This window comes from Botrytis sinoallii (assembly GCF_014898435.1).
Source record: "Botrytis sinoallii strain Bc 23 chromosome Unknown BSIN_027, whole genome shotgun sequence".
NCBI classification, from domain to species: Eukaryota; Fungi; Ascomycota; class Leotiomycetes; order Helotiales; family Sclerotiniaceae; genus Botrytis; species Botrytis sinoallii.
The window spans coordinates 64887-90069 of NW_024066054.1; the positions used below are offsets into that span (position 1 = coordinate 64887).

Below are 25183 nucleotides of genomic sequence, written 5' to 3' on the forward strand. Positions count from 1 at the left end.
TCTGTCTGATAGTCATATTACAGTCTTCTCGGATAGCATTGAATAATATTATTGAGGGCAAAAGATAGTCAATTACAGTTATACAATCTATTGAGAATAATTTCTAGTAGTATTTAGTTATAGGGTGATTAATCTGTTTTCGCATATTTTTGATATTAAAATAATAAGTGTTCTAAAAGGTTTGGAGTGTATTATCTAATTAAAGCCGGCTGGGTAGATCACTATGTGTATTGATAGTATCTTAGTTATTTGGTATATTAGGGGTAATATCTCCAATTTATCTTAATAAATGTTTTTGTGTTGTTATAAGATTATGAGGAACAGATAAGTGGTGATTTGATGGTTGTTTGGATATATTGGAATCCTTAGAAACAAAAAGACCGATCAGCTTGTCGATTTGGGTATTTGTAGTAGTTGTATTGAAAACGATAATTTATTGCTTTCTATTATTAGTAGGATAAGCTTAATAACTAGAACCTTTAGACGAGGAGTAGAATAGAAATAGTAGAAGCGAAATGAGGTTACCTTTGCTGGCCGATATCGTTGCTGGCATCTCAGTTATCAAATCAAGGAATCTGAGGAACTTGCTTTTCCTTGTTCTATTCTTTAGCGACTAGTGGCGTTCAGAATCGGATATAGGGACTTTGTGTTCTATTATTGATGCTTTTAGTACGATAATGTTATTTCAGAATGCTTCTGCGGATATAGCAAAGAGTCTGAGTATTTGGTGCTTTGCTGATATTCTTATATCCAATTCGATAATTAGCTGAATAAATCTGGCTTAATTCTGTGAGATATAAAGAGTGTAATCGATTATCTCTTTCTTTTTCTGAAGATCCCAATAGACTTTATAATCTTCCTAGCAATTATCAATCACTTCGAGCAATTACGCTCAGTCTTTTCGGAAATCCTGGGATACGATGACTCTCACCTGTACGTGGTGTATCCTACGAACCTTCGATCGTGCGATCGGAGAGCTAAATAGAGTCAGCTGGAGCCGGGTGATAGTTATACACTAATCGGAGACCGTACTGAAAGCGAAGGTACATGCAGCTGATTACTAAAGAGTGATCGCGAAGATGTTCGGAATAAAGGACTACTAGTAAAACGGAGATGAAAACCATTCAACAATGGAAGGGAGATAAGAGCGAGATTGATACAGAACCATGCCTTTACAAATCTGTATAGGAAGTAGAACCAAAGCATATTATAGTAAAACATTTGCAAAACGGAATTAGCTCTTGAAATAATGAATAATAAAGCTTCTATAATATAGCTGAGTCTGACTGAAGCCTATATTAAGAGCAAAGCCGATATTCTTAACTTGATGAACGAAAATCGATAGAACACCTCTGGAACACTAGTGTGCAGAGTTTTTATAATTTAATAATACATACAATCTACAAGTATACCGAATTGGATATTTACAAATAGTGAGGGGAATAATAGGAAGTATACAAAGGCTAGGATAGTGTCTACTAGGGCCAGTGGGAGTATATATGGAGTAGGAGGAGGGACATTTTTAGTACCTTATCTCCAAGTGCATAGAAGCGATATAATAACAGAGAAGCTCCAGTATAGAAAGGATGCTTTTAGTAAGCTACATTTAACAATACTCGATCAATATTACAGCGACAGAGAATCTCAGACAGAGGCCAATCCTACAATATACATATACAATACGCTCCTAGCACTCTACTTTCGATTACAAACTATATATTGAGGGAATGGATTTTACAAATAGAGCTTTGGTTAGTGAGTTGGAAATACTATAGAAGGGCTGTTTGGCTAGAGATCTGAAATAACAAGCCTGCAAGATATAATCGGCCTTGTTATATAAAAGAAATCCAGCAAGGTAATGCGAAACGGCTATTAGCCGTAAGATATAATATATAATAACAGCGATAGCGATACTATCTATATAGCTCGAGAGAATGGATGCGTGTATCGGTCTATAATCGGATATTATAGGGCAGAGAGCATGATGAAGGTATCAGATAGGCTTAAAGAGTAAACAGGAATGAAGATGTGAAGGAATGGTTTTAGTCCTGGCCGGAACTTTTGAAGGCAATCATGCAATAAGTGATTTAACATAATCAAAAGATTCTACAGAAGCCTAGTACTAGTGGCTTTATCACAAGTGAGCCGGGAAAGCGTCTGTAGGTGTAGCGAACCTACTTTGTATTATAATATATTCTAGAAAGTAGTTATAATATAATTCATTTCTGTCAGCTAATATAGTGGGAATCAAACGGGAGGCACAGACAGTAGTCACAAGTATAGCCCTGGATCGAACTGTCGAAAATATGCAGAAGGTACTATAACAGACAATCAAAACAACAGAAAGACTGGATCGGAAGACAGAAAAATCAGCCCCTTAGTGAACACCCGATTGCACAATCACTCGAAATATATACCTTTAGAGCCATATAACCAATAACAATTACTCTACAGAATATAGAGTATTCTTATCGTGTATATGATAGACTAAAAGAGGGTACTGAAGGAAATTCCTTAATGAAATGAAATTAGATCGAAATCTATATAAAGTAATTGGATAGTACGACCTAAACTTTATATACCATTTTTCACTAATCATAGTAGGCGAATGCACTGCTACATCGAATAAAGAAAAAACTAAGTTACTATGTTTAGAAACTCTGCAGCACTTTAAAGCCACCAATGATCTCCCAAACTCTGGATATAATCAAAATAAGAAAAAACTATTCTGGGGGGAGTCTGTCTTTATAGAGGAAGTGGAATGTAATATTATAGGGGTCTCGAGTACATCCCTGGGGATAGATCGGATTATAGTGAGATTACTGAAGACTATCTGAATAGAAATAGGCTTAGTTCTATATACCATTTTCAACAAATATCTATAGCTCAATCACTTCCCTATAGTATGGAAGCAAGTAGAGATAGTTATACTACCAAAAGTAAGGAAGACAAACCGAATATTCTCACAATCATAACAGCCTATTACTCTCCTTTCCTATATTGGGAAGGGCTTTGAAAGGATTATAGCAAAACATTTAGTGTGGATAGCCCTAACACAAGAAATACTCAACCCACAATACTACAGTGCCCTTTTGAAACAATTGGCTATGGATTTAATAACGTTGTTCATTTATAATATAGAAGTAGTGTTTAACAAAGGCTACAAAATCATAATAATTATGCTAGATATACAAAAAGCATTCGATACTCTATTTAAAAATAGACTCCTGAAATAAATAAAAGGATAGAGGTTTCTATAGAATCTGATTACTTTAATCGATTTCTTTTTAACCTAAAGGTAATTTAGGGTTAAACTTAATAAAGCAATAACTGGCTACAGTACAGTGAAATACGGTATTCTATAAGGCTCACCCCTCTCGCCAATCCTGTATATACTTTATCTCACAGAACTATTCTAGCAAGACTTTAAACTTCAATTCGGGTATACAAATAACATCTATTTATACCAATTATCAGCAAGCGTTCAACAAAACATCGCAATGCTAGCAAAAGATGTGAAAAGCATATTCCACTAGGAAACTAGGAACAAAATAATCTTCACACCCGAAAAGATAGAAATGATCCACATAACATAGCACAAGCATTCTATCAACCCGGCATATGAAATAAACCGCAATTACACCATCTCTCCAATCACACCAGAATCAGCTCTATGATAACTAGACATATGGTTTGATCGCAAGCTCACATTCAAATAGCATATCGAAACGCAAGCAGCCAAAGGCCGGAAATTGGTTTATTACATTAAAGGACTAGCCCGGATTACAAACGAACCTTTAATAATATTCTTACGGAAAACAGTGATCACTTATTTATATCCAGCTTTATTTTATAGGATAGAGATATGATATATAGGATAAACAAAAACTATTGGATAGTATTGAGACAGGATACTAATAGTAATGAGTGTTTGATTAGAAGAAGCGATTCTAGTTATCAATAAGATCCTACGAATAGTAATTAGAGGAATCCTTCTAGTCTAATAAACGACTCTGAATATAATGATAATAAGAGATAGCATTCTTCTATCAACAGAAGTAATACTAGAACAAATAAAATGGAAAGCAGTTTTCCATATCCAAATTATTGATTTAAAATACCCGCTTTATTATTAAGGGATAAAAGCCACCTACTCCTCCGGCAACAGGGAAGGCCAATTACAGTTAGTCAGAATAAAGATCTAGATAATCAGCTAGTGCCTTCCCCGAATTAAGGAGACGATTTTAGCAGAGCCCCATTATACATTAGGGTATCAAACGGATCCTACTAGAAACCTTACAAAAGAGATAATGGCAAAGTAGTTTCAGGAATGGTGGAATAAGTATATATACAATCAGATTATTATATTCTTTGATAGATTAGAACAAATCAATAAGAATAATAGACAAATAGGATATGGATATATTATATATAAAGAACAAACAATAATATACAAAGGAAATAATAGATTGTATTATAATTCTCATATATTCGATACAAAAGCGATTGGGGCATATCAAGGTCTTCAAATAGCAATCAGAAATATCATTAGCATAAAACAAATGGAAATCTGTATGTACATCGATAGCACATCAGTGATATAAGGAATGAGAGGTATAGCCTTTATCATATCGCAATAGGCTTTCCTCAAATATTACAAACTAATGCAAATGTACTCGATCCAGATCAAATAATTGTCAGGTCATATAAAGATCGAAAGGAATAAGTATATGGATACATTTGCTGATAAAGGAATAAGAAAATCAGTCTCAGGGTATACGAATCGATTTATAATAAGTGGTATCTACTTTATAGCAAAAACTGCTATGGAATCGGCAATACAGATGTGATGGATCAAATAGATATCAATGCTCTCCAAACAATACCAGAAATAGGACTCAAAGAGCACAAACAAATACCCTAAGGAACTAGAACTCTCACAAGCAACTCTCTATTATATGCTAGCGATCCGTTCAGCACATAACGATTTCGAAAGCTACCACCAACGATTTAAATATGAGGAAGCAATAATCCATTACTTATACAGAGTATTCAAATCCCCCAAGTATATTGTACATTACCACAAAGTCCTCGCAATCTATAAAACCTGGTCTCCAGATATCAAGTCCAAATACTCACTCTATAATCAAGCAGCTCAAAAACGACTACTGAAACAATTAATACATACACCAGCCAAATTCGCTAAATTCATTACTATAACAGATTTCTATAAAAGCATATACCCTAAAACACTATCAGAAGAATAGAAAGAGAAAAGAAAAGGGATCGATTGATTTAGGCAAACATAAATAGAGAATAGAAGGGAATAGATCTAGAAAAGCTATATAAAAGAAAATTGAAGCATACGGTATACTATATTGCAATAAAATATATACAAAAGCTATCCTTACAGAATAAAGCAGCTTTCAAACAAATATTATATAGAAGATCGGAAAGCACACACAAAGGTGCTTAGAGGATCGGAGATAAAGGCGCAAGTACACTAGCCATCGCTTGAAAGGCTATTAAGGGTATTGAAACCCCATCCCTAAAAAAGGAAGATTATATAAACTAAAAGATCATCCCACAATTAGCCCAACCGTAATGCCCCCTGGGAGGCTTGCCTATACGGCCCGGTTGAAAATTACTAATAATAATAATAATAATTTTCGGAAATCCTCTAATCTTTTACTTTTATATTGTTAACCAGGACTATATCTTTTCTAAAACTACTTTCCCCCCTTTATTATTATTGTATACAAATTATATCAAACAAAAACTAACAATATAGGGCTTTCTAGCCAATTACAAATCTGAGCTACCCAATATAAAGTGGGTTGAACAGTACTAACATTATAAGTAAAAGACAAACGGCAGAAGCATATACAACGCTTCTGGCTGTTTCTCCTCCAATCTGTATTACAACTATAGAAAAACGGAATATGTGGCTATGTTGACACCCCCGCTAGTATAGTCCATCTCTAGTACCCCCTGGGAGGTTGTAGCGAGCCTCTGCAGCTTGCCCCCTGAATATAAATTAAAATAAATAAATAAATAAATAAATAAATCAAATTAAATTTCATAATAGATTGGATAATAATATAGTATTTTTAATAAATAATAATAAAATATTATATAATCATTTTAAATATCAGAAAATACTTTTTAAGATCGAATTATAGTAAATCAGATGAATAAATCATTTTGGACAGAAATGTCCGTATGACACGCCATACGCTAGATTCTAAGCTTCACTCCAGGAGATAAAATGTGCATTTTTTGGCGAGAAGAGTGGGATGTAATATGATTTTCCTGTGCGTAGTGGGATGCAACGTAACAGAATGCTGTATCGACAGGCCCATGTATTCATTATATCTGATACATAACAATACCTGTGAAGATGATAACTACAACTTTCCAGATACAATGCGAAACTAGTCAAGACCGTAATGTAATGATCTTTTTCATATGGTTTCCTTTTCGAGTGAATGGATAGGAGGCAGAGAAGGAAGAGTCCAATTTTTAAGAAATTTTATACATTTCATCGGGCACTCCTGAAATAGTGACTAGTAAAATGTTGCAATTACACTAAGAATTGTGAATCAATGCGATATGACATGCTTATAATTTCAAGAAGCCTTGACCGCATAGGGTAGGTGGGCGAACTCACATTATGCGATATAATTCTATGCAAAGGCTATAAAAAGGAAGAATGGAGGGGCAAGGAGAGTATAGGAGTCTTTCAGATGTAAAGATGTGAGTATAAAGTCATTGCGTGAGTGGTCGGGTGGGCTATGATAATTAGAATGAATTAAAAGGGAGTGATACGAACAAACAGACACGCGAGTGAGTGGGCGAGAGTGTGTGAGATGGAAACCCGAGGATGAAAAAAAAGTAAGGAAAGTAATCTGTAGATTCTTCACGCTGCGCAAAAGTTGTCTCAACCGTCGAATCTTTGTGAATGGTCCATTTCGTGAATTACATGTCAGAGGCTTCGCCCGCTCCACCAATTATTCGTTTAAGTTTCTCAATTATCCGCTCCGCTAACGTATCATCTGTGGATTACTCGTCAGGGCCATTGTCCGCTACGCCAATACTCGTTACACAGCCTAGTACGATTCAGCCTCTTCAACATTCGACGAACCATTTATTCATCTACCGATCCAATTCTTAATCTCAATATTGTCACCCAACACCAACATCTCACCCACCGGGCATTTTGCTCCACAAATGCCGAAATAAAGTCGCACTGGCAGTGGTAGAGGAATCTCTCTCAGGGTTCGAAAGATACAATGCATAATACGTTGAAGCTCACAGAACCGAGGAATTTGACGTGAATCTTCATTAATTTCATTAAGGTCGTGTTATTTCTATCCTTATAATTCTTTATTCATCTCAGGAGAGGAGAGAGATATAAATGCATTTCCATACCAAATTGTTTGAGGAAAACTTGTTCAACCCTACTTCAACCCCTACGATATTGGTGCGCATGTAAACGCTCCTCGGACTGTTCCTTCGGCGTATTGGGTTTTCTGTTGCAAACATTGTATTAACAAACCATACATCTTCTCAAGAGAGCCAACGCAGCCAAGAGATCGACTTCGGCCTCGGCCCCCCTCTAACGAGGATTAAAAGAAAAGAACTTACGATGTCTTCCACTGCTGCATACGTCCCACCAACCAAAACCACAATCCCAATGACGAATACTGCCCCATTCACCACACTCAGGAACAAGTTTTCGCGCGCATACCACTTTCCTTTCTTAATCAACATAAACCACATCATAGCCGGGAAGTAGAACGTGAATCCAGAGACAAACAGCGCTGACATAATGGACAGCAGATCCGAGAAGAAGGGAATCGCTTCAGCAATGACCCATGCAATAATCGTGAGGAAGCTTATTAGCCCCAACCATGTCAGCCAGCCTTTCTTCGTGTTGATGAAGCGTACCACCGAGTCCTTGTATACGCGTCCATGAATGTAGCGCGCGACCACAGTGCCGTTGATAGAGCCCGAGATAAAAATGACGGGTAGTGCGACGCCGAATGCTACTTTGGCCATGAGATTGCCGGCTGAGAGAAGTGCAGGGGATTGTACATCCTGCCCAACAAAGGCATAGATCAATGCTCCTGTGAGTGTGTAGATGACGATTTCGATTAAGCCGAGCGCCCAGATCGATTTGATGTAATCGCGTGGTGTGTGCATCTCGTCCATGAAGGAAAATTGACACACGGCAAATGAATATGCGAAAACAATGTTGGTGATGGCGATAAACGCATCCGAGAAAGAGAGATCCTCCTTAGGCCACGCAGACCAATCCACTTGCGTCAATCCCCCGGCCGAGGAACCAGATACTACAGCGGTAGACACAATAGTAATGCCGATCGCGAGCATAATTGACACGAAATCGATATAACCCAGAATGGCTACGTCTGCAAACGAAGGGGGAATTGCCAACACCAACAAGATAATAGCCGACACAATCCCAAACACCACTGAACACGCGCCATTGTTCGACAAGTTGAGAAACGCAATTGTTCCCGTCAGACAATGCGATCCCACCAAAAACGTCAGCTCCAACGCAAACATCGCCCCGACCAGCTCGTACCCAAACCGTCCCATCAGCAACCTCCCCGCATCCGCATAATGCGCCACATGTGGAAATGCCAGTTTGACCTGCCCTATGATATGACTGGTGTAGATCGCAATCAATCCAATCCCGACGGTGAGAATCACCCCAGCTACCATACCCAGCGTAGCAAAGGCTCCAGGAATAGATAGAGCACCGAGCGCAATAGCTTCCACAAGTAGAATAACAGTAAGCCGCTTCCAGCCGAGTCGACTGAAATTCGCACGCCCGTGCGCCTCTAGCGCGGCAGTCTCTCCCATGATTCCTTCTTTGTCTTGCGTGTGGTGCGAACCTGAGTCCGGCGTGTACTGTTTGCTCGCATCACCTGATTCGATCTTGTTCTGCTCATCTTGGATTGCACTCATGGTTTTCGATTTTTATGAGAGATGGGGATTGGGTATGGGAGGTGAAGGGTCCCTTTGGTGCTGGGCGAAAGAAAGCACGGTAAGGATGACTTATAGAGTATTGTATGTACAAGAAGTGGGCCAGAAAAAAAGTGAAAATATGTCGAGTCGAGGGAGGGGGTAATGCAGAATTATAAAAAGGTATGGGAGGAGTGCATGGTCACTAACCCAGTATGCCCGAGAAAGATACGGGAGAAAAGGATTACATTTGCTTTTTATACAGCAGAATTGAGAAATGCGTGGATGAGGAAAGCACGATGGACCTTCGCAAAACTATTACGAGAGATCTTCGGTTGCCCTCCGCAGTAATGAAGTGATTTGAGCATCTCTCCGGGCGATATCCCCGTTGTTGTCTGCTTGGGACTCGGGTGGCACCATGGAGGGAATTGTGGGATGTGTGTGGGAGTGGATCGCGTTCAATGACTCCTGTCACTATCTCAACATTTTCAAGGGTTGCTTAACACCTCGGATGTGTGATGAGAGCCCTTGAATATACTCGAGCAATGGAATCACAATAGATCATTCATTCAAAGTTATCTTGATGAATCAAGACTGTATACGAAGCAACAAATAGAATCAAAGGTATTTAAAGGTGATTGAAAAATCAAGGTTGTAGATAGGGATGGATTTGCATTTCGAAAACCACTATTACGGCCACTGGGTGGATCTTTTATGTCAACGAAACTGACTCTGCCAGCATTGTGGGTACTGACGAATCTAGCGAATTTAAATCAGATGGAGATGGCGGATTGCATCTGGTCTTCGAGATTGCAAAAACCAATAGAAGAACATGTGTCAGGTCGTTGTGTTTTATGACGATAATGTATCAGCGAAGTGTAGAACGGCAAAGTTGAGCATTGGGTAAGTTGCGGATGAGTATCCAAACTCGTCAAAGCAGAAACGAAGTGAAGATTTTTTAAGTTCGTCATGCACATGACATGGCTCAGGGGTAGCCCTTGCCTTGAAGCGTTAGACGCCCACTTTTGCCCGATGGTATGCGACGATAAACTTACTGCACGTGCCTTACTGGTACAACAAAGCCATTCTACTCTCTCAAAAAAATCTTTTACATACCTATGAAAACCTAGGTACTCACTCTACAGAGTAGAAGATAATTTTTTGAAACCCTATGTCAAAATAAGGGTCTATATCCTGGATATATGCGCCTAGAACAAGCAAAGTACTATAAATAACCGTTAGAGTTTTCTAGAGGTTAGCTAAAGAACGTAGTTCAATTGAGATTGAAATCACATAAAATAGATAACTAAAGCTCGGTCATCAATAGTCGATGTATACGTAGACTTTTGAAATTATAATGGAGTTTAATTACAGTTTGTGTGAATTGCTTTTGATCCTTCTATAAGTATTCTGAAATGGTACTGTGTAATGAGATTTTGCCCCTCGATTGACCCAAGTAACTAAGCTCCTAGCGTTGCGTATTTCTCATGACTACTCAGTAATCAGAAGAAGTTTCATGCTCGACATTATCAAAGTTGCATGATTATAGAAAGTTTTGTATAAACAATGTAACTTTACTCTGTCATATCTTTGAAGATTCTATGGAGTAATGAATCGAATAAATATAAAGGGCTTCTCAGTATGTATATTTCATGTAAGTTCTGATATTTTACAGTAACTACTCATTCTATTATAAATTTAAGTACAAGACTCAGTAGTAAAGTAACCATTTTCACTATCTTATTCCTTACTGATTTGAGAATACTATAAATTGTAAAAGAAGCTTTCTATTATACTAATCAAATGTATATCAAAGTATCGCGATATAAGTATGAATATAAGACATAAAGAATCTATTCCACTCAACTTGTTTATGTGGAAGTTTTATATAACTTACGAAATATTTTTGTATAGAAAGGCCTTGTTCTTATAAGAGTCAGATGGAGTATTATATAGTTCAGCACTCTGTCTTTATACGAAAAAAGTAGATAAAACAAACTAATCAGAAGTGTGCCTCATTGTCTTTTCTATTTACATCTCGAGGAGTTGTCCTTAATATAAAGCTTATAATAGTAAATTTAGAGTAAGAATGTTGGAAATAGTATCATAAAAATACTATACCTCATGTGGTGAGTACTCGTTCTCATCTCTATAGTCGGGGCATACTATGATTGAGGGTTTGGACAATGTTTCAACTAGTACGTTGTTGATGTGAAATTACTGCCTGGAGTTGCTGATAATATGATCCGTTGAAGCTCAAAGATCACTCGTCAACCATGATCGTATATGTAACGAGGCTGATAGAACTAATCAAGAGCCAAAATCAATAACATCCAGGGAAATATGAAAGGCAGATCATTTAGCTATTGTTAAGGGGGTATCTGTAATCATGAAACATTATAGATGTTTCTATTGATATACGAAAACAGAGATGACTGATTAGGCTAATTCACGACACCCAGTAAACTCATTCTATAGCCCAATTTGTAATAGTATATCATAAAGTAATATGTAGACTTACTACAATACAACAAAAGGAAGTGGTGAACTTGATTCTAATCATCCCGCGCCTAGACCGAGAATTAAAATGCAAAAAGGAAACGAAAAACGCCACATTAAAGTCATATCAATACCTTGACTTCCCTGGCCATTTCTCATAGATCATATTTTGACCTGCTTTATCATCGTCTGCAATCCCTCTTCGATATCCAAAACGTTTTTTCCATCACCCTGTCGGAGCACTTATATTACCGGGCTTGCATCAAGAAACAACTCCTTAGTCTCGTACAAGCACTCAGGCAATTTCCAAGCTCCCTTGCTATAATCTCTGAGAATAGTCTTTTTTGATTAGCAATGTCGATTTTGAATGTGCCAAAATCGAGTTGTGGAAGCCCGAAAAAAATTGCGGATGGGGAACTGGAGATGGAGGGAGTGTTTCGAGGTGATGGAGCGGAGGGCGAGCGTCTTCGAGGGTCGTCTAGAGTAAATATGAAGCAAGCTTGCGAGTAGAGATCGTGGATATGTTTTAACGCAATCACAGAAATCATTAAAGGGGTGAACTCTATCAGTTGTGACGAACTATAGCTACTACTGGATTGGATCCCAGAATGAATAGAGAAAAAGTCTTCCGGGCTTGTACTTCTTGCTGTGTTTGAAGACAGTGTACTGTCAAACATTTGAGCCAGCTCAGATACTGCACTTTTGTTGGTAGCAAGGATTACATCGAGAGATAGAGAAGATGGATCTCGAAGTAATTTCTGGAGTTTGCTGATTATAACGAAGCATTTTGATGTGAGGCGCCAAGAATCTTCATATTGTGTGACCGGAGAAAGTATAGGACAGGCCATGTAATGAGATTGAGCTGTAAATGAGATTTTGTTGTTGTGTGTAGTCTGTGGCATTCGATTCATGCTTTGGTGATTTGCATTCGTTGAGTGGGACGTGAAACCTCGATCAAAACCACAATCTGCATCGAAGAAAGCACTACTCTCCGGATACTCATACATCTCACAGGAGAAGCCATGATTATGATGGTGTGTTGAAATTGTTGGATGCGTATATGATTGAGATTGAGATCTCCATCGCAAATCATCTTGAGCGTGTTGAGCTTGTTTTTCTGACGAGTCTGAATGAGTCCTTTTCCGAGGATGGAATGTAGGAATTGGTGAAATCGGTATTGGACCAGCAGTTTGCGAGCTGGTAGTCGTAGGAAGTTCATGAATTGAAAAGTCAAATTCGAAGTCTCCATATTCCCCATTCCTCATGCTATCTACATACGAGGGGTTCTCGAGCGCAAACAAATTGAGGGCATCAGCTCTTTCGTCAGAACTGAAATCCCATGAGAATTCGTATTCAATCATTAGAGTCTCCAGGGATGATGTATCTATGCTTTCCAAACTCGTTGAGAAATTCTCTAGTGCCGAGCTTGAGGTGACTTTGTCGTTGTTTTCCCCCGGAAGAATGCTGCAATGCGCAGGTGAAGAAGTTATGCCCTCACTACTCTCCACAGGTATACCGTTTTGCTTGCTGTTCAGATTATTGCCGTTGGCCTCATTATGTATGACGTCCGCGCTTGCCACGGATATCATCTCTGTTGAAGTGTAAATAGTTGATGGCTGATTACAGGATCTAATACAGAACTTGTTAGCGATTTATTTTCGCTCTTGAATGGGTAATAATCGTTTGGATTAACATGCCTAGGAGCTGTTCCTGTCACTGCTGTATTTTAAGGACTGATGCCCGCCTACGATGGCCTTGTACCTTTCCCACCATGGAGATACTATAGGTGCATTTTTGTTGGTTGTATACACACCGTCGGCATCCTGTACGTTCTCCGCTGCATCTAACCTACTCAAATGAATACTTTAAACGATTCTGGGAGGGTATTGATAATTTCTTACCTTAGCTGCATGACATTCATTACAAGCATGTCGTAGCTTTGGAGGTTTCTGTGGTCTATTGTTTGAACCCATAATTAACATGGTTTTCAGCACAAAGTTGGAGATAGACAGAAAGAAAGTGACCTACGGTGACATGAGAAGTGATTTGAGTGTTTTAACTGATGCATGAACCAAGATATGCTTGAATGCTTTCTTGACAACCTGTCTTCGGAGAATGTAATCAAGTTGATATCCGTATCATGACTATCGTTATCTCGTTATCTTTTCCGACTTTTCTTTGCATATGTCTCAAGTGGCTCACCCGCATAACGCACTTGCATGCTGAATCTCCACGCCTGCGGGACGTCTTGGTCAATTTGATTAACAGTCGCATCTATTGTAACCATTCACAACCTGGTGGAGGGTCCGCAAAATGATATGGAAGAGCCTTCCTACCAACTGAACCGTAGATCCCATTGCCTCTATAATGCTGATCACTGATATGTATATTTTAGGTTTGTTTTAATAGGGTTAGTTAAGACAGGGGATACCCTATTCACGCTTTACCTAGCCAATATAGGCACTGATTCGTGTTATTGAACAGAAGTCCCGGGCATATTATGGTACTTCGCTTGCAGAATGAACTCCTTGAAATCTGTGGTTTCAATCATACGAAGGTCGCGGTCATTTTGAAAGAGATTATAGGCTCTTTCAGGTATATATACTGTAAGGCTCTATAATTTATCGGATTTGATCGGGATCTATAAAATCTGATCTCCGCTCTATCCGACTAGACTAATAATGCTTATATCCTCGGCTCAATTGGACTCTAGATCAACCCAAAACTATATTGCCTAAAGCTTATAGACTTGTTGAGTTTAATGTGGGCTTAAATTATCTAAATACAGACCCTATAGTGCCCAATTAGTATGCTTGATTATAGGCATCTACAGGGCTACCTAGTCTCTTCCAAAATGACCGCGACCTCCGTACCTGTCAAGCATAATCGTATTTCCCCAGAATTTAGGGTTACCGAGCTCATACCGGCATGGTGACACGCACATGGATAATTCGCCAGTTCGGTCTTTGAAACAAAGCGTCTGCTATCTACATACAACAATAACGGACGGCCAACCAAAACCCTAAAAGTAAAGCCAAGGGTTTTCAATGGTGCTATCGACTATTCGCGACTAGCCCCTGTGGTGACAGAGTTATTACCTATATACGAATAAAATGTCAGTATAAATTCCTATATAAATATTTGATATATACATTATTGAATTCAAGCTTTTTTTATTCCTGATGAAATATATTCTTTATTATTGATAAATATTTCTAATTCAAAATGATAATTATTTATTATTGAATTTTAATAAATATAAAGAAAATAAAGGCTCTTTAGCTAAAGAGTATTAGGAAAAATAGATAAAAAGAAAGCAAGTATAAAAACTAGAAGAAGAAAAGAAATAAGTGGGGAAAGTAAAGGAAGAGGGGAGTAAATGTAAAAGCTAAAGGATAAAATAATGTATTAATCGAAAATTTAAAGAAAAAGGAGTTCTATATTTTGCTATTCATTTTCAAAATATTCTATAATCAAAAGCTTTATCACTATACTATAAATACAGAATATATTATTTAAATAGGAATATCAATTAATTTTAATATATATAGTTTCTGCTCCAGTACCCCGAGGACAAGCTCTCCACCCTAATTAACCTAAGATCCGCACCAACTAACCATAAGCACTCCGAGCGCACTCATGATCGATAGCGGTCGACCCGATTATCTGCCGATATCTGAACGATATACAAAATAAGGTTTTCTAAAATAGAACCACAAACCTTTAAACAAAATAGCTGTAGGATTATTATAAGTGATATTGAATGGGAAAATACTAAAGACAATAAGTCCCTGATTAGTTAACATTACACTATTATGAGTAGCTGGGATATTAGCGGCCTGCAGGCCCGCTCTTTAATACATCTAGAATACCCCTTGAAAGGTTAGATATTAGATGTAATCACTATAATAAATAAATAAATAAATAATATATATAGTTTTATATTGAATCCGATTGTTAATCGATTATTAATTGAATTTAATATAAATAAACTTTTTTATTTATAAATAATCTTAAATTAAAACTTTCGAAAATCAAAAATTTCGAAAAATCAAGAGATTTCGAAAATTTCTTTAAGTTTTTTAAAATAAAATTTTTTAATTATATATATATATATAAAAATCAATCATATTAATATTATATGATTTATTTTTTCAATATAATATTGACTATTGAAATTTTTAATACAATTAACGAAATAATTTATTTGTTAATTACGGATTCTGCTACTACAGGGAGCATCAATAATGCGTATGTCATTTACTCACTTATTACAACAATAAGGTTTTCGCCTGTCTTGATCACCTATATACCCTAAAAAGAAAGCCTCCACGGACCTCGTGAGGTATATATAATAAGTTTACTACACTGCTTTTATTTTGCTACTAAGAGAGTCGTTCTGCCCGAACAAACTGATCCTGGCTAACGAACGCGGTATAACATAACTCAATTCATATACCTTCGTAACACCCCTCACCTAGGCAGTTATAGGCACAGTCACAGTCACATATTCTATTCAAGGAACAACAAACAGATCTGAAACTAAGAGCCCGTATGCTAATCATATCTCCTGAGATCGTACGAGGGCATGTTTTTATTGAATGCTGGGTCTGTGCGCAAAGCACTTTCCTATATCAAAATTCATTTATTTTAGAATTTAATATTAAATCAATTAATATTATTATATATTTGAATCTTTATAAGGTGATATACTTTTATCTAAAATCTAATAATATAATTTCAGTTTTTTTATCGAAACTTTAAATTAAATCAAAAATTATATTAAATTGTTGATGCTTAAAATTTCTATAAGAAATAATACTTATTTTAAAAATCAAATTTCTATAAAGAATTTTATTATCAATATAAGTCGAAAGGTGATAATTTAAATATCAAAATAATTATTCATTGAATCTCTTTATAAATTACCAATTTCAAAGCTTTTTAAAGAGTATTTGAATTACTATATAATTATGAATATATAGAATAAAGCATGGTTTTGGTGAAGAAATTCGCTTAAATTTCAGCCCGGCATTCATTAAAAACACGCCCTCGTAATCTGAACAACAATTCGAAATCAGATCTATAAAACAATCGCTAAGTCGGGCACCCTACTTTCGGGCCACCCCTGTTTTGGGCCACCCTTTCACACCAAAAATTACTTTTTAGGCCTATTAATATCTCTATCAATATATAATATAATTCAATGAAAATTTATATATAGATAATTTAGATCGTTTTAAGCTTATTCTGAAATTCTTAGATATTTAGGACTATTCTGGATTGAGAGCTAAAGGTTCAAAATATCGATTTTCAATTTGTATGGGAATCACATACAAATTTAGAATTTTTATAAAACCTTCAATAACTTTTTAACAACAATTATTAAAAGAAAACTGTATATCTTTTTGAAAGATTTGAACTTAAATCTATATAGAAATTCAAAAAAAAATAAGAAAAATTAACAGATATAAAGATATAGTATACAGTGAGTTTAGAGTAGTATAAATAATCCCTGTCATTTTGAGGGTACCCCTATAAATATTTATTTATAAGAAATTTTCTATTTTTTCTGAATCTCTTATATTAAATATACTATAATAACAAAAAGACCATTGTTCTCCGTAAGGAGTGGCTGGCTCAATAGTAAAGTGATTAGTGCCCACTTCTGCTCAGAGCCATATCCCAATCGATATCTGTTTTTTCGAAGTCTAGTTATTTATAAATCCACAGCTCATTATCCGTATATAATTAAAGAAGGACATTGTACCCCCTTCCCGATTCTCTAGCCCCGATATAGAGAAGCCTCCGCTTTACCGCTACCCCACCTCCCCACTAAAAAAAGTAATTCCACCTGTACCCGAGCAATTACAATATATCTCCTTTTCTCGACAATAATAATCGTTTGCTTACAACAGTCTATAATCGTTTTAACCTTCAACAGTCTGATTACTCCGGCCTTTACCAGCCTATAATCACCCCAGCCCTTACCGGCTAACAACCCTTGCCTTTTTATAAAGGCCCCGAACAACCCCTAGACTCCTCAGCATGAAATGAGTTGGATAGCCCGAACTTGCAAGTTGGAATGGAGCAGCAAGAGCGCTCGTAGTGCAGCTGCCCTGCTTGCCACTAGCATCACAGCCGTAGAAGAACGGAACGCTTGGCTATGCCAGCATTATATGTACATAGAATTGTTAGTTTAGTCCATCCCTAATACCCCCTGGGAGGTCGTGGCGAGCCCCTGTGGCTTGCCCCCCGGATGTAAAATAATAAATAAATAAATAAATAAATAAATAAATAAATAAATAAACATACTATAAATTTATAATAAAATTTTATAGTTTACTTTTAGCAATTTTTATTAAAAGTTATTCAAGATTTTATAAAAATTTAAATTTGTATGTGATTCCCATATAAATTTAGAAATCGATATTTTGAAGCTCTAGCTCTCAATACAGAAAAATCCTAAAAATCGAAAAATTTCAGAATAAGCTTAAATCGATTCAAATTATATATATACAAATTTTCATTGAATTCTATCCATAAATAAGAAAGTTAAAAATTCCATTTTTGGTGTATTTTGGGTATAAAAAGTGGCCCAAAAGGGGGGTGGCCAGAAAGTGGGGTATCCGACTTATGATTCAAAAAAATCAGCTCAGATGTCTTGAGATGTCTTGAAATCTGATCGTCAAACAGGCGTAGATCTCGTATTTCGTGCGTATCCCAGATCCTGACAGGAACTACATATCGAATTCAATTAGATACAGCATTTTTAAGCTGACCGTTATTTAAAGAAGAACCTTAAAGGATGGTTATCTGTTGTAAGTATTTTGATTGGTGTCTGGATTTTCCGTGATTCCCGGTAAAGTTCAAGCTCAATTAACCGATATCCCTACATCGTGCACGTCCCTGTATCATGCACGTTTTTAAACTCACCCTACAACAACTTCAATATTTAATAATAAATATATTCAATAAAATATAAAGCTATAAGTTGTCTAAGAGTATAATAAGATATAATAGATTAGAAAAGAAGATTTAAAACTTTCTTATTTAAATCTTATAGGAATCTTAATCTATTGGCCTTGTTTTGATTATATAACCCCCTCCCCTTCTTTTATTATTGATTCATCCATTATTATTATATTAAAGGGCTCTATAGTTTTCTTAGATATTAGATTTATAATATATAAACCTTTTTAAAGCTTTAAATCTCTTTTAATAGAAGATCCTATTAATTTACAAGCTCTTTTAATCTCCTTTTTAATATCTCTTATAAGTTGATGATTCACTTCCCTTTATGCTATTCTCTCTTTAGCTTCAATTACTTCCTTTTCCTTTTTAGCTTTTTTATTAGCCTTCTTCTGTATCTTAGCTTTCTTTTCCTGCTTTATAGTAAGTGTTTTCTCTGATTAAAAGATTTTAGCTTTTTTAATCTAAAAAGGAAAATATAAAAAAGCATTATTAATCTTCTTCCCTATAAGGTTTAAACGCTTGGAATGAGTTCTTTTCTTCTTTTCCATTTTTAGAGCCTTTTCTAAATCTTTTACTCTATATAATTGAATATTAGTTTTAATTATATTAATAAAGACAATTTTAAAAAGCTTTGAAGTAATCTTGAGGTTCTGATTTTATCGAAATTCTAATTTAAGTCGATATAGAGTTTTTGATATATATAATGTTTTAAATTTATTCTTTATAAATTATATTGATATAGATAATATAATAACTCTTTCTAGTTTTATATTAAATATAATAGTCTTCTTATTAAATGAATAAATATCTGTTTTTTCGAAGAATCGTAATATATTATAGGAAGTCGTAGATTGAGCCCAAGTCATTTTAAAGATAGCTCAAAAGTTGCATTTTGATATATTAATTAAATCTCTGTTTTTATATATCTAATTATTGAGTTCTATACTATAATTTATTGAAAAGAGAAGAAAGTAGCTTATATCAAATGATTATAATCGATATATAAAGTGAGAAGGCAGAATCAACAATATAATCTTCAATTCATTATATTTTGATATAAATTCCATATTGATATAATTAGAATAACCATTTACAATCAATAGCCGGTATTCTTTATTTGCTTTTAGATATATATAGCATTAAAAGATTTTTGTAAGACAATTAAGCCCAAAAGCATTAAATAATCATTTATTACTTGAAGCTTTAAAATAAGCTTAATCTTTTATGCCCACCTTATCAATCTATGTATCTTATAGATTGCTTGATTTCTCTTTATAAATTAAGATAGGTAATAAAGCTGTACCGTCGGCAGCTATATATACTAAAAGGGTAATAAACTCTCTCAATTCATTTTGTTTAGTTTTTATAATTCTATCTCTTTTATATATACTAATACTCATTATCCTCTTTATAGCTTTCCCAAAACCAATCAGAAACCCCTTTTTATTCCAATTATATATGTTTTTCAATACAATATTATATTTTATAATTACTTTTATTAATTAAATAAATAAAGAGAAAAATTAATAAAAGCTTTTTTAAATAATATAAATCAACAATAATATAAAATAGTACCAATAAGATTATAAAAGTATTTAAACATATTCATATTATTAGCCTTGATATACAAATTATCAATATAATAAAGATACCGATGTCACGGGGTGACACTAAGCCCTTTCTGTCCTGTCCTGTCCTGCTATATATGTGAGAGTAAGGTAGAACTTCCAGTTCTACCTCCTAGTCTTTTGGGCGTTTAGCTCAGCGGTAAAGCTTCTGAATACTCCCAGAAGTGATCCCGTGACATTAGGTAGAACTACCCTTGGTTATAAGTGGAGCTGTGTGGGGGGCCCACTTATAGCTTACAAGCCTTCATTGGTTTGAGGGCTAGCATATATAGATCCTGTCTGCCTGTCTGAATGCCTGAGGCATTAGAATCCAGAATCCTGAATCCTGAAACCTCCTAGTAGGTGATGGTATGGAGACCATACCTTAAGGAGGGGGGTGGTGTCACGGGGTGACACTAAGCCCTTTCTGTCCTGTCCTGTCCTGCTATATATGTGAGAGTAAGGTAGAACTTCCAGTTCTACCTCCTAGTCTTTTGGGCGTTTAGCTCAGCGGTAAAGCTTCTGAATACTCCCAGAAGTGATCCCGTGACAACCGACTTTGAATACGACTTTTATATTATTTAATAAAATTAGCCATTTAGTTCTTCTCTACAAAGCATTCTTTTATTTCTTCTATTAAGTTTTTAATTATAACACTTATAGGAAGTATAGATCTTTGTATTAATTTGTTAATCTAATCTAATAAAGTTTCCTTCTAATTTAATAAAAGATATTGGTGTGTATCGGTATAGTCTATCTTATAGGAAATGGTTTTGCCTTTATATCGTTTTGAGAGTATAATATAATCGACTCTGTATAAATAAGCTATCTGAATATATTTAGAACATTTTTGGCTTTTAATATAATCTAACACAAGCTTCATATGGCTTTCTGAAGACATATTATTGCGATATTTAGATGGTGATATTGATGTTTTTGAAAGCTAAAAAAGCGTGCACGATACAGGGACGTGCACGATGTAGGGATATCGGTTAGCGTGTCGCCATTTCAATCGCTCCGGCAGATACCGGTAGTTGACAACCTTAACGAGTCTTCAGAAATCTAGCTATATAACTTGTGACACACTCTGACACCGTGAGGATTCATCTTAATTACACTTCACACCAGAGGATAGGGAGATGAATTGTTTCCGTTTTTGGACTTTTCTCTTCAAAAAATGCATGCATGTGGGAAGGGTCCCCCTCCAAACTGATCTCAAACAAGCAAACATTCCCCCCGTTTTCACGCAGATTATTTTCCACTTTATATTTTCAAGTTAAAAAACCCTACTTCATTGTTGCATATTGCAGATTTCATTTCCCTTTGTCTTTAATAATCAATGCTGCAGGTCACCAGTGGGTGCACGGACTCACGGGACACTCAAGGGGGAAAGCACAATTTCACACCAAAAAGAGCGATCTTAATAATTCAATTAAAATTAAAATTATTACTAAATTTATTTGAAATTCAGATGAAGAGTTTTCAAGCATAAAGATTTTATATTAAAAAAACTTTAAATCAAAAGAATTAGAATTGAAGTCTTGATAATAGAATATATAATTCCTCATCAAAAGTTTTGATGAGAAAGCACACTATTTGTATTTTGAGCTCAAATCGCATTTCATTTGAATCACTTTCAAAAGAAAGTGTTTGAAGAATCATATATCTCAATTTTAATAGAATTCAATAATATATTGAATTTTAATCGAATTATTAAAATAACTCTTTTTGATATGAAATTGTGCTTTTCTATCACGTTGTCCCGTGAGTCTGTGCACCCACTGGTGGGTGTTTGTTAGTCGCAAAGGTGGCTTTTGGTTTCCCGGAGTAGGCCCTAAACTTTATTTTGAGTGCATTGCCTGATAAGTGGGACAAGACGAAGAGGCAGAGCACGGAGTTGCGCAGATCTCCTTCATCACCACATCCACGAAATATCATTCTGACGTTCTGTGAATGGCTAATGGACCATGTTGGCAATTTTATTTTGCAGTTTTTCGTAATATGTGTTCTAGATATATCAAAATCTAGTCAAAGAATCTACATTCTGTACCACGTGGTATTCACCGGCCGGCTGCCCACTTTCGAGATCTTCTTGCAATAAAGGCCGCAAATAATCCACCAGCTTACGAAGTCAAATCCAAATTCCCCGCGGCGCAAAGAGCTCCTTTGATTACTTCCACCATGGTACGGTACGGGCCGAAACGTACACGACTCATAATCGCAACTTGTGCAGGAAGACCCACTGTAGCTCCGGCAGTGGAGTTGAATACAGCACGACCCAGTCCACAATTTGCGAGTCGGCACCCTAGGCCAGAAATGCAACGTGGTCTAGTATACCGTATGGCTAGCGTTGGGCGTATTATATAATCTTGAGGATGATTATATAATTTCATATTATAACACTTTTTGAGGCATATAAAATATTATGCCAAGTTTATGCACGTGTTTTTCGGGCCAATAAAACCATTAGGATAAATGAAAGTGGGTCGTTTTTGGAAAAAGTTTTTGATGGGTTCTAATTTTCAATTTAGTGTATAATTAGACCCAAAAGTCAGGTGCTAATCATGTGATTTATACACTAATTATCTTCTTTTCAAAATAGCTTCAAAATAGCCTTTTATAGGATTTTTATAGGGTTTTATAGGATTTTATGATTAGTCATAATATAATACGATTTGACTAATATTACATATTATATTGAAGTGACGAATATATAATATTATATATCATCAAATCGCCCAACCCTACGTATGGCACAGATGTCTTGTGCATTGACAAAGCCAAGCATCATCGAGGCCGGCAATGGGGAACTCGATTCCAAAGGCGGTGTAGATACGTTGTGGCTGGCTGAAAGGAGTAAGAGATGCGAGCTCTTGGTTTGTACAGGGCCAGACTCCATTCATAACGGGTGCATATTGAATGACAAAGCTCTTCGTACGCTCCCAATAATACTATTGAGAAGTATAGATCATATACCACAATCCATAGAGCCAGTTCTCTGGGATAGAAGTCCATGATTTGTTTTACACACCCTCGATGAATAATAAAGGTGGTTGGACTTTAACCGTTACTTTCGATTCAGATCTATGGCTTGGCATTGTATATTTGGTCTAATATAGAAGCCGTAGAGTGAGATGTATGTAAATTTGAGATATTGAGTTGTGACATTTTCGAAATGATTTCGAGGTCGAGTGCACCTCAGCTTTATCTTATGGCCGGTATTCTCAGTGAGCCCACCAGCCACCGCTGCTATACTCCCACGTATCCTCTTCTATCTCGGTTTGCATATACTTGAGGTTTTTCACTCCGAGCTTTCAGTCAATCGTACTATTCATCCCTCAGTTTCACTCAATATTATCGTCGTGCCACTAGGTACTTAATTGGAATTTCTCTTTCTGTAGAATATCTGGCAGTCACAAGCTATCCGGATTACATTCATTTGGTATGCTCTTGTACAATGTGTCGTACTGACTTCTAGAGTGGGACAGAACCTTTTTGATAGATTAAGAACAAAGGACTTAAGAAAGACGCATATCTATTCAACTATAAATACGTGAAATCGGGGAATCGCGATAGAATAAGACTTATCAGTGACATGCAGATATGCTTTGAGATTGTACAAAGATATGCTAAATGTTATCCTATTCGATTTTCCGTGGCCAGCGGATTCTCGTTACACTTACGACCAAAAAAGTCGACTGGTGGACCAGCTTGTAAGCCAACACTTATACATCGTAACCCCTAGATAATGGAATGTCTGCGGTATTGCAGAAAAACACAGTTTTGTAATTCTAAACGTAAACTCGAACACGCCGGAAAATCACAGCATGTCTCATCCTCTCGAAGTTCAAGAGCCCTCAAAAGATCCGTTGACGATTTTGGGCTACCTTTACTTACTCGAATACAGGCATAATCCATGTGTTCCAAGTTTCATCCTCCCTCAATCTTTTCTTGGCTACCGAATTCCCAATCCAAAAATCAAATCTACATTTCCAATCCGCTGTACCGGCATCGGCAATACTCTAGGAATCCAGTCCAAGAAAGGATTGGCCATCCTCAAAGCATCCTGAAATCCCAAACTTCTACACCAGTCTTGTTTATAAAATACTATATCTTTCTAACTACTAATGACCAAAATAGAATTTAGATTCTTGGCATATAATACACATTCCTCTGTAATATCGCCCAAACCATTTAAAAGTCTGATAATGTCTTTTACATACTTATTATTGAATTTGTTTCGTAACTCGGAGATAGTAAGTACTGCTTCAGAGATGGATCTTGGATGAATATTAAAGGTGATGGGGAACTTCAAAGAGGAATTTCCTATAAATCTTTTGGGTAGTAGTAAATCAAGAATTATACAACCATCATATGCAACAGATAGATTTCCCTGTAAAGGTTTTTGACTCCCATTCGATATTCTAGTATGATTGATGTAGTATTACATTAATGTAGCTAGTGCATTATTCACTGTTAACCAGGATACTACTGAACCTTCTATTGAAATAGAGTCTTTAAGCTCCCTCAATTTTGAGTTGGAAATGCAGAAGAGGCTAATTTCCATCTCAGTGAATGACTTTGGGAGAGGGCTGATAAGATAATTTCTGGGATCTTCGAATTGGCAAGTTGTAGCTTGTATTCTCGAACGTCCATTCGCTCAACGTTAAGATTTCCTTTCATGAGTGGAGATCTATCAAGAAAGCTAGGTAGGGCCTTGTAGTCCTGCAACTCGTCATTGAGGCCACTTCGGCTTCGGTGGGCCGAGAAGCTTTCACGTTCTTTGATAGAATGGAAAGGGTATTACCCTGTGGTGGCAAAGTTAATACCTATGTACGAAAAAAATGTCAGTATAAATCCCTATATAAATATTTGATACGTATATTATTGAATTCAAACTTTTTTCGTTCCTGACGAAATACATATTTCATCATCGACGAATCTTTCCAGTTCAAAATGAGAATCGTTTATTATTGAATTTTAATAAATATAAAGAAAATAAGGGGCCCTTCAGCTGAAGGACCTTTAAGATTTTAGGAAAGGTGGACGGAAGGGGAGCGAGCATAGAAGCTAGGAGGAGGGGAGCGAGCGGGGGAACTAGGAGGGGAAGG

General features: G+C 36.2%; 3 protein-coding genes across 3 annotated transcripts; all 3 read right to left on the minus strand.

Annotated features, from left to right (window-relative positions):
• Positions 1–6820: 6820 nt before the first annotated feature.
• EAF02_010722 (uncharacterized protein) lies at positions 6821–9832 on the minus strand. Its single transcript, XM_038906770.1, has 2 exons — positions 7648–9832; positions 6821–7532 (listed from the first exon to the last, which is right to left on the minus strand). Exons 1-2 carry the CDS (start codon positions 8992–8994, stop codon positions 7473–7475), a joined length of 1407 nt encoding a protein of 468 aa, XP_038753318.1. The 5' UTR covers positions 8995–9832; the 3' UTR covers positions 6821–7472.
• Positions 9833–11738: 1906 nt separating this feature from the next.
• EAF02_010723 (uncharacterized protein) lies at positions 11739–13420 on the minus strand (the record flags this gene model as incomplete). The annotated part of the gene is made up of 3 exons (XM_038906771.1): positions 11739–13119; positions 13252–13338; positions 13392–13420. The coding sequence occupies 3 exons, from the start codon at positions 13418–13420 to the stop codon at positions 11739–11741; spliced, it is 1497 nt and encodes a 498-aa protein (XP_038753319.1).
• A 10607-nt stretch (positions 13421–24027) lies between these two features.
• EAF02_010724 (uncharacterized protein) lies at positions 24028–24639 on the minus strand (the record flags this gene model as incomplete). The annotated part of the gene is given in 3 exon segments (XM_038906772.1): positions 24028–24179; positions 24195–24496; positions 24521–24639. The coding sequence occupies 3 exon segments, from the start codon at positions 24637–24639 to the stop codon at positions 24028–24030; spliced, it is 573 nt and encodes a 190-aa protein (XP_038753320.1).
• Positions 24640–25183: the final 544 nt, after the last annotated feature.